Raw genomic sequence first — 10,808 nt, 5'->3', positions numbered from 1 at the left:
TAAAAAAAAAAATAAATCACAAGGGCACCTTCAGAACAGGTGCTGTAAGCATGTTACTCATGACAAATTTTTAAAATAAGCCACCTCCCACGCACTCACAAGGTATACCCAGCAGGCTGCAAGTCTCTGCTTCTCAGGGAAATAGGACACCCGTACAATGATGGACAACTTCAGTATTAATTTTCAAAGCCCTTGCTTGAATTACACAGGCTGTAATGAGGTACACAGGTTAAGCAACTCATAAACCTGGCAGGATGTTCAGGATTTATGGTTGTAGTGTACTCCCCAAACGGCCCTTCACAGCTGCTGCACAATGATGACTTTACAGACCTTCACAGGAAAGGGTTAACAATCCCATAGAGACACTATTACAGAGCACAAAAGTTAAATACTGCAGTTCATTTCAAGATGTGTGGACAGAGAAACTACAGATATTACATAATATAAATTATTCAATGCTAAAAAAAACTCACACGAAGTAAAAGATTGCATATAAATACTATATCACATCCAACGGGATTCATTGCCTTTGCTTTGCACAGGTTTACTATTTCTGGAGAACATTACAAATTGGCAGTCACTGAACTGTCATGACTGGCAGTCCTATCTTTCAGTAAAAAAATAATCTGTAATAAAGATAAGGAATGCCACTTCAAGGATTACAGACATCAAATACTATGGCAAAACAAGCCACACAAAAAACACATTTCCCAAGCTGAAATACTGAGTTAACTCATACAGTCACACATAAACATACTAATTAACCTTCTGAGGTCTCCCTTCACTATGTCCAAGCATCTTAGTGCAGCTATAGCATGTATATACTGCATTTATGCTGCAGCATCTTAGTGATTTCACCCCATCGACATGTTCTCTAGCCAACTTATTGGGATCTTATTTATATTAGTTTACAGGGTAAATACTAATACTGTACGTGTGAAATACCAGCTATCACGGTATCAGAAAATCTTACATTACAGCAAAATTTTAATTTCGTGAAAATATGAATTAATTAATATATTTTTATTACTAGATTTCTACTATTACCTCACTAAAAATAAATCCATGTTTTCTAAATATCTGAAATATACAGAATTCATAAATCAAGAGATGAAAAATCAGGTACAATGCCTGTTTATTTCTCACACTGCCCACCACTCTTTTTCGTATGTTCAAATATGAATCTTTTCTGAACTACACAGTACACATGTAGGCAGGTGGCAGGTATGAGGAAGTCTTCCAGTGCTTCATACAACACAATCAAATTTGGAATAGAACTACAAATTAGCATTTCTCAGGATAAACAGCACTGACAAGAAAGCAAGTACTATTTTAAATGCCTTTGAAAGGCTTCTCTGATCACACTGTCGTAGATAAACTGACATTCACAAAAGCAAGAGTATTTATCTCAGTACTGATGACACACTGAATAAAGATACATACCACCACAATATGCCAAATACCTACACTTTAACATGACCTTCTTTTCTATCAAAATAATCCTGAGTGTTAGGTAAAAACAGTCAAAAGTGTGATTAATTGAGCATCTCAATCAGCCTGATTACATGTTAGATTTGAACTTCAGTAGGTCAGAAGGATGGCAGGTCCAACTTCAGACTGGATGCTATCACCACTACTGTTTTCCAAAAACAGCAGTAAGTCCTACATCAATGCTAGCTTTGCCAGGCTTCAGTGTCAACTGCAATATAATTCTGGGGAAGCTGACTTAAAAAGGAGATGAAACAAACAATACAAACATTGATAACAAACTGAAAAACTTGCCCAATCACAAGTACTGCACTGGACTGAAAGAAAATAATACAACCTGCCACGTCCTGTAACCATTAAGCTACATTTTTATCTGCTTTTACCACTATGAAAGAACAACAGACAAAATAAGGAAAGCTCAGGGCCAACATCTTTTATTCCTTGAATTTTCAGGGAAAATTTACCCAGAAAGAGTTAACTTTCCAAGGAGCACACAGTATCTCAAACAATATGCCTTATTCTCCATCCAGCTGACAAGGTTTTCTCAAATTTTAAGTACTGTCCAAACCAGTATCCATCTTGTAATATTATATAAACCCAAAAATCATTCAAACTGTAAATGACCACTATTTATTAAAATGTATTTTTCTTCAACTGTAAGCACAGTTCTGAATGATGTCAGGTGATGCAGTAAGGAACTGTTAACTACTGAAGAAATATAAATAGAAAATAAAAGCATTTTAAGAGTCTTCTTCCATAGCCATGTCCTCTTGTAGTTTCTGCACCATTTTGTCCTCCAGCTGTTTTGGTGTGCCTTCAAAGCAAAGAAAAATTAATTTCATGGTGTCTCTCTGAACCCAAGTAACTATTCTTTGAACAATACATGTGTTTATTCTAGGCAAAACACTCTAAATATATTGCTTAAAGAGTTGTTTAGGAGTAAACCCATCAAGCTTACAAGTATTCACTGCTAACCTCCATCATCACCTAAAACTACTGAAGAAACATTTTGACAGAAAAGCTGCTGCTGTTTTTACACAAAATCTAAAATGCAGTCAAACACATTTTTAATATAGTACAATGAACTTTGATATAGCTGGTAATACCTAGCAGAACTTTGCAAAGGATTATAATAACACATTACTTCTAACAGATCAGTGGCCTTCACCACATTAGTTTTTACACTAAAGATTTAAGCCCTCCTGAATGCTGTGCTGGATGGCAAAAGTGTTAACTCTCAATAATACTACCAAAAAAATAATCCAGGATTGCTACTTGATTCTGCTGTCTTTAAGGCCCAGCAGGAACTGCACAGCACTGAAAATGTAGCTGATGTTTGACAAACAGATGGACTACATGCTACTGTGCGTCATTTATTTAACATATGCAAAGCCAAACAAAAGAAATATACACTCAGGTTTATTCCTTTAAATTCACATCTTTTTTCTTTTTCTTCACCCAAAAAACAAGGGACAGTTTAAATCAAAGTTTAAATATATCCTGTCAAGACCTTGTTTCAAATATATACCATCTCAGACTATAGTTAATGCAAACAAGAAGAAAAAACACACAACAGATTTCTCATGTCTAATAATGTGCCACACCTACATCCAGGGAGACAAAAATCACTGGTAAATACAAAATAACTAACAGTAACGTATTTATCTCCATTACTCTATTCCATTAACTGTATTTTAAAAAATAATCACCTTTACACTTCATTTTTATTAACATCATCTAACAGAAGCTACTACTTTTAATATTTTAGAAACCAGGAAATTATTTAGGAGTAACAGGTTTCTCAAACTGAAAAACTCTGTTCACTAACAAAAAACATACATTATTATATGTGAACTAGGCACAGATTCGAGTGAAAATCTGTAAAGTTACCATGCTATTTTAAAAAACAAATGTTAGGCTTACACTGAAGAAAACAGTATTTTCATGTAAGTTTCATTATATGCAGTAAACTACAAAAAAACTATTGTCACAATTAGCTAACAAATTCAAAAAGCAGAATTTAACTACTGTATTTTATATCAATCATTAGTATAGCCTGTTGAGTTCAAATAATCAGTTCAAAGGGGAGACTTAAATAAACGTATTGGTTAACAAATACGCAGTTCATAGAGTACCAGGTATTGAGTGTAGTGCAAATCATTCAAATAAGGAAAAGACAGGGCAAACGCAGGACTAGATAAATCAAAAGGTAATTTGGATGAGCACTACGCTGCTTACAATTAATGATAAGAGCTGTTCTCCATATTCAATAGACAAATTAACTGCAAGAAAAAAGCACAGTTATTGATCTGTAGAATTAGTCATATAAAAAAAAATACCACCAATATCCATCAATAAAATTGTATACACAAGTTAACCTAAGCAAACCAGGTAAAGCAAGTTCTTACCTGCATGTGGAGCACGAAGAAGGTGGATATTCTGTTTGACTTCTTTGATGTCTTCTGCCTTCTGCAACTCTTTGCTCTTCTTTAATCTGGGGAGTGAGAAAATTAAATTTAACTACTTTCAAAGAGGAGATGTATGTTTTCATTTTAACGCACGACAAATCTGTAGCTAAAGGTATGTAAACTGTAAATAACTATGATTATAAAGAAATCAAGGTAATAGAAGTATCTGAAAACCAATTCAAGCATATATTGGACACAAAACCAGAAAAAAAAAAACCAGCACTGTATCAACTCTTACCAGAAATCTGTTCAAATCTAAGAGTCCTTGTTACAAAGAAGGAAAACAAGGAAACGTAACTATTATCAAGTGTCCAGAAGTTACATTTCACTGGACAGCCAATAAAGTGTAGTGGTTTGGTAGCACAGTAGAGCCCATTCAAACTATTTTATCGCATTGCTTGGATGACTGTGTATGTACAAGGCAAACAGCCATTCACAACTTCTGATCCTTTCTCCAGAAAGGCTGACTGTCTTAATACAATTTGCAAGCGCTCCCATAATACAAACATTTCTCCTCACCTGTTCATGATATATCTAGCTTGGCGTTTTTGCTTTATTTCCTCCACTCTCTTCATTGCATCAACTGAAATAAAGCAGAAGTTGTTTTAAATGTGCTTACATACCTACAGCTGAAAATACATGTTATTTTGCAGAGCAACACTACCAGGATTCCATAATACCTCTATATCAGAGGTAACACATAACACTATGTAAAGGAAGTTATTCCTTCTTCGGTGAGCAGGGTAGGGGAATATTCTGTGTACAACGATAATGAACTGTGTTTTAAAACTTATTCATGCTTCCACTTTTGTGCCTACACCTATTTTCTACAGTTAACCATCGCTACAAAAGACACTCTACTTGAAATCAGATGCAAGTTACCACCTTCTCATTTATGGTATTCATTCATGATGTAAGTAACTCTTCCATATATATATATATATATATATATATATATGATCCATTAAAACTGAAGCAGAATGAGCAGGAACAAAGAACCAACTGCATCAGTATAAAAGGTTCACACTCAGAGCCTCTTAAAAAGCTGGAGAACCACTAAGGTTTTTTGAAGATAGTAATTCAAAATAGAGGAATGCAGCACCTCATTTTCTAAAGTTTGGGGGGGGGGCGGAAAAAAAAGGGAAACTCCACACCTGTTCACAATTCAAACCTCCTCAACATAAAAATTTAGTCATGATTCCTGTAATTTCAAACACAATCACTAAAAAGTATTAATACTCTAAGAAGTCTTCTGAAAACATATTCATGTAGAGTACAAGTTCACTCCCCACAGTTCATTTTTTGTTTTTTTTAAATGACTCACCAGTCTTGTTCCACAACTCTCTTTGGTATTTCACTGGTTCATTTCGACGTTTTTCAAACTCAAATGAATTATCCTATATTAAGGAGAAGTAAATATAGATTATATACAGAACCATATTTAGATCAATACATTCTTACTATAGCACTCACTATTATAACAATACTTTATGTGATATTTTTTCCCCCCCTTTCAGAATCTCAGTTCCTGTACTTTAACAGCCTTGAGAGATTACTAAACTAGAAGGAAACAGAGTGGAGTGTTTGACCTCAAAGTGCCAAAGTCAAGGTGATATGGCTGAAGAGGACTATTTACCAAAACATCTCCCTCAGCTATTCTCTTTATAGCGAAACAAAAAGAACAGAGAAGACCAATGTGGAATAGAAAATACAGAGTAGACTAGACAGGTAGAAAGCAAAATTGAAAATGCACAGTGTCAAAAGCATTTAATGCAGGTCCAGTAAGTTCTACTCAACAGCCTGTAATTTTGAACAGTTTAAAAAAAAAAAAAAAACAAACCCAAACCACTACTTCATTTTAAGAATATTGAAACAACACAAAATAATTTGAAATTGTGAAATATTTCAACTGATGACATTGTGGTGTTTGAGGCAGGTGGGAGTATTTCTTTTTGGGGTTATTTTGGGTTTTTTCCTCAAGATTTTAGGATGGAAAAACAGCTTCCTGGTTTGGGTTTTTTTTTTTTTGCTCAGCATGCTTAGCTTTATACCAGCTTTATCTGAGGACATTTCCCTGCCAAAAGGTTCTTTTTTTGTAGAGGTAAAGCAGAGCTATGAGACCAGCAGCTAATCTTCACTTGAGCTAAAGACAGCTCCAGTAACAGAAACTACACAGAACAGCAAGAAATGGCATGTACACCCTCACAAGCCATGCTCCATTGGCAGACGTCTCAAGTTTTCACAATGGGATAGCACGAAGCAAAATATCCAAAATACAAGCTGTAAAGCACACCGCATGCTAACATCTACATGCCATTCTTATACTTAAAAAACAAAAAGAAAATTCATTTCTAGCCAAGCATGACCCAGCACTGCACCAATTCACTGCAGTTTATCCTGAACTGTGTCAGCTTTTACATATTTGTAACACACACAGCATTGTTTTGTATCATGAGAACACACCACGAACAGTGAAAAGTAGTCTCCTAAGAGATGTTCAGAGTGCTATGGTCTTCTAACCTACATGCACAGAGATCAACTACAGCTGCCCCACACCAGCCAATGGATGTTTTCAATCTCAAACATGAGGGCACAGAACAACCAACTCCTCAGTCATTCTGAGCGAGCGAGTAAGAGAAAGTCCCTCAGAAATACCTTGTGAACAACCATCTGGCAAAATTATGTTCTTCATCTTTTTTGTTGTTTAATAAAAACCACTTGAAATCCAGGAAAACAAGTAAATATATTTAAGGCCTATCCAATGTACTTGTTTAAAGCAGCAAGAACTGCCACCTTCTTACAAACTACAGTAGTTCCCACTGTCACAAGCCTATTTAGACAATCTCCCCAAAGCTGGCTTTTGAAAAAATTAATACCAACCAATCTACAAGAAAGCACTATATTGATGTATTGTTTTCGTTCTTAGCATACATAGATATATCTCAATATTGGAGAATATTGTCACCTATTTAGACATGTATAAAAGGAATTTTAAAAGTTCTTTTCAAAAAGGTAATTCAACTTGGCAAGAAACAACTTGAAAGCAAGAAATACAATTACAGAAGATGCTAGTTAAAGATAGCTTCTCAGAGTCACATTACTAAATGAAATAAAATCACATTCTTCCCCTCAGAAGATCCACAGAAGGCACCAAATCACCGTGTCAAAATACTTACCAAATTCTTTGTATTCTGTCACAATACAGGAAATTAGCTCACAATAATTCTTGAATTATTTAAGGACTGTGACATCAAATATGAGTTCACTATTTCTACGACTGAAGTAACTTTGTCTTGAAACTGCTTTTAAAATCTCATATGCTGTCTCTGAAACACTCCAATCTATGCAAGGACTTTTCCTATACACTGTATGCTTTAAAGAGGCTTCAAAAGGTAACCATCTTATGTGTCTACATAAAGAGACTTCCTGGGGTACCCAGTAACCCAAATGATCTGACTGTAAAGAAACAACTACCAAATGTGTAGGTACAGAGAGCAGGGGACTTGTAGATGGAAAAAAAAATGCCTTGGATGTGGGAACCACCATGTATTACCAGCACAGACACCTGATACGCTGGCTTCCACACAAAAGCTGAAATGGGAAGTTCCAAGTTATAGTCAAGCTGAATGAATTTTATTTCAATTATTGATTTTTTCTTATCTCCATCCATGAGTTTTACCCTTTTTCTAATTATCTTCCCCATCCCACTGAGGGGGGAAGGCGGGGGGGGGGGGGGGGAGGGTAGAGGTGAGCAGCTGCGTGAGACTTAGTTGCCAGCTGAGGTTAAACCACAACACTAAACTAACCTTTTTGTAACTGGAAGAGGCTAGATTTCTGCCATTTTAGTGATCTAATATAAAGTGTGAACCGGTTCAGCTTCTTACCACTGTCAATTCTTTGCCAGATGCTTTCCGGAATGCTTTGGTCCATCTCATCTTTCTGGGATTTCGCTTCTTTTTAAAGTTTCTGTGGCATTTTGATTTGCAGAATCTAAATATCTTAAAAGAAGAAGGGGAGAGGGGGTAACCAAAAAAAAGCTTATGGTCAAATCACATTATTCTTGCCCCATTGCAAACATAATATCAAACACTATAGTTTCTCTAACATTGCTCATAGAGAAAACATCCATCTTTCAAATCTCAGTATTTTCAGTTCAAATAAAGCTATTAACAAGAAGAATTTCAAGCACTATTCTTGTTTTTTCATTATAAAGTCATTTCCACAGCTGTCAGGGACATGCACAAACACTTATAAATAAGCTGATCAGAAGTAAAATATGCCGGAGTTGTGATAATTATCATGTGCAAAAATAACTAGAAAACCAAACCTGTACTATGAGCAAACAATTCTCCATACCTGTCAGCACTTTTTAGATACAGTGCCATCCTGACAACAAAAAATTCTCACACCTCTCATATAACACTTTTGAATGTGATACACATAGACAAAAAAAGGTCTATCTTCTAGAATGTAGCTTTAAGCCTTAAAGATTACCCTGCAACAGGAGTCCTAAGCACATTACTTAAGTCCTGGACTGAATTTACTGAAAACAGTTAAAGCATATGCCAAAACATTCTAACTGACCTTTAATCATTTTAGGTACCTGCCACTGCTAGCCATGGCAGCGCCTTATGTTCGTCCAGGTGATGTTTTCAGGCCCATTAAAGATGCATAAAAGAAACTTCACTATCTACACCTGAAGTTTCCCTTTTGTTAGTATTGAAATTATGTAATTAACAGCCATACTGAAGTTCAACCCTCTATCCCCTATCCCAAACTGTCCCAAATTCAATAAACATTTCCCAGTCAAAGGGTATGCAGCAAGATGGCAGTAAGTTAAAGAGGGGGGCAACGACATAATCATATCCCTACATACAGTTCTTAATCTTCCCTAAATTTGTGCATCAACTTGCAAAACCCTGGGCTGTCTAGTAACCGGTGCAGAGCTGAAACATTACTTAAGAAAATTCAAAATCACATTTGTTATTCACCAGTTTTTGCAAACCCTGTTTTTCCCCAACCATACTCTCCTTCCCACCTAACAGTCACTTCTAAAGAAAAGGAATAGAAAATATGAAACCTCTAACAAAGGTAATAAACTTCAAATAATTTTTTTCTACATTCTTCTACCACATCTTTTTACCTTACCTCCGACAAATCTGCTATTACATTTTGCTCTTTCACAGACTACCTGTTCACAACTAATCTGTCATTGTGCTTTTTTTGCCTTTTTTTTTTTTTTTAAATTAAAGAACATGCACCCCTTATGGCCATTTTCTAGTAAATGGAACTGTGTCAATCTACATCTACCTCTAAATTCCCAAAAGCTGTGACTCACATGAGTAACAGCGTTGAGCCTGCACTTGTTTTCACATCCGAGCATGGGAAGGAAGCTATTTCTGTAAGCCTCATTTCACACCAGGGTCTCCAATGCCCTATAGAAGTGATGAGTAGTACAGCAGAGGCTGGGAAGCTGTACGCAAGATTTCACGTACCAAACTGTCACCGGGATGTAAAGCCCAAAGCGCTATATGCATCCTGTTCCGACAGGATCAACTGGGTGAGCCACATCAGCTATCTGAGCGGCTTACAACCTTTAGCAAGTACCACGAGAGAGACAACCCGCAGCTTTTCTGGACTGATCAAAGTTTCAGAATCACCTGCTGTTAATCTGAAGGCCCTACTTCTCCAAAATCAGAAAATTAAAGGATGACGATTTTGTATTGCTCTGCCAAGAACCTCGTTTCTTAGCAAAAACCGACCCCCAGCCTTCAACCCACGCTTCTGACAGCCCCGACAGACACCAAATGACAGCATGGCTCCACGGAACGGCTCCCACACCGCGGACGGGCCGGGGCGGTGGCGGCGCCACGCAGCAGCACCGCAACGGGGGGCTGGAGCCCCGGGGGACTCTGCCGCCCGCAGGCCCAGCCAGGCCTGGCAGGCCGGGACAGGGGCACCGACCGGGCCGGGGGTCCCCCGCGGGCCCTGGCAGCGGCTGGCACCGAACCGCGTGAAAAGCGGACACCGCGGGGCGAGCGAGAGCCTCCCGCCCCCGCGGGGGGCGCCCCCGGCACAGGGCCCGTGGCGGCGGCGGGGAGGCCGAGCCACCCAGCCGCGCAGGCCGCGAAGGGGCGGCGGGCCGGGCGCGGGCGCTGCCGGGGCCAGCCTCGCTGCCGCCGCGGCGGGCGGTACCTTGCAGTCGTTGCGCACGAACATGACGCCGTGGCCGGGGTAGATGGGCCCCGAGCAGAAGTAGCACTTCTCGATGCGCATGGCCGCGCCGCTCGGCTCCGCAGGCCGCGCCGCTCCGCAGGCCCCGCCGGAAGGGCGCGCTCAGCTGACCGGAGGCGGCGGGGCGCCGCAGCTGGGGTGGCCACAGCGCCCCCTGTCGGCCGCGCGGCCCGCCAGAGCCCGCGCAGCCGCCGGCCGGGGCCCTGACAGGCCGCGGGGAGCGGCGGCGGCGCTGGGCTGATGGCGCGTTACCGCCGCCGCTACCCGCAGCCCCGGCGCCCAGGGGCTCCAGCGGCCCGACGGAGGCAGCGGGCTGGGAACAAGACAGCCGTGGGCCGCTTCCTCGGCGGCACGGCCCGCAGCACGCGTCCTGAGCGAGCCCGCCGTGTGTGGGCGTTACAAAACACTTGGTGGTGTGGCACGAAAGCGACCCGGCGGCCGGCCCGGCCCCAGCGCCTCGGCCGGGCCCGCGTTGCACCCGGAGGTACAATGTGCCAGTGCCGTAGCTGTCCCAGGGTGCTCGCTGGAAAATGGCGCTTCCAATTGTGTCGGGGCCGTGGCAGCCTCCCCTCACACCCACAACGCACAGCCTTGCGACACGAGAGCTCTGTCACACGC

General features: G+C 40.1%; 1 protein-coding gene across 1 annotated transcript; it reads right to left on the bottom strand.

The window, feature by feature from the left end:
* Positions 1-1,906: 1,906 nt before the first annotated feature.
* RSL24D1 (ribosomal L24 domain containing 1) lies at positions 1,907-10,310 on the bottom strand. Its single transcript, XM_055809024.1, has 6 exons — positions 10,152-10,310; positions 7,841-7,954; positions 5,281-5,353; positions 4,476-4,539; positions 3,897-3,982; positions 1,907-2,302 (listed from the first exon to the last, which is right to left on the bottom strand). Exons 1-6 carry the CDS (start codon positions 10,230-10,232, stop codon positions 2,229-2,231), a joined length of 492 nt encoding a protein of 163 aa, XP_055664999.1. The 5' UTR covers positions 10,233-10,310; the 3' UTR covers positions 1,907-2,228.
* Between the last annotated feature and the right edge of the window lie 498 nt (positions 10,311-10,808).

This window comes from Falco peregrinus, chromosome 1 (genome assembly GCF_023634155.1).
Source record: "Falco peregrinus isolate bFalPer1 chromosome 1, bFalPer1.pri, whole genome shotgun sequence".
Lineage (NCBI taxonomy): Eukaryota > Metazoa > Chordata > Aves > Falconiformes > Falconidae > Falco > Falco peregrinus.
This window is presented reverse-complemented; position numbering and strand designations above follow the sequence as displayed.

Bases quoted from the DNA above. Each gene is read 5' to 3' on its own strand.
- RSL24D1 (XM_055809024.1), bottom strand. From the start codon at position 10,232: ATGCGCATCGAGAAGTGCTACTTCTGCTCGGGGCCCATCTACCCCGGC. The intron at 4,540-5,280 runs GTGAGTCATTTA...GCTTTATTTCAG, and splicing joins AGAGTTGTGGAACAAGACTG to TTGATGCAATGAAGAGAGTG. The intron at 2,303-3,896 runs GTAAGAACTTGC...TTTGCTTTGAAG, and splicing joins TCTTCGTGCTCCACATGCAG to GCACACCAAAACAGCTGGAG.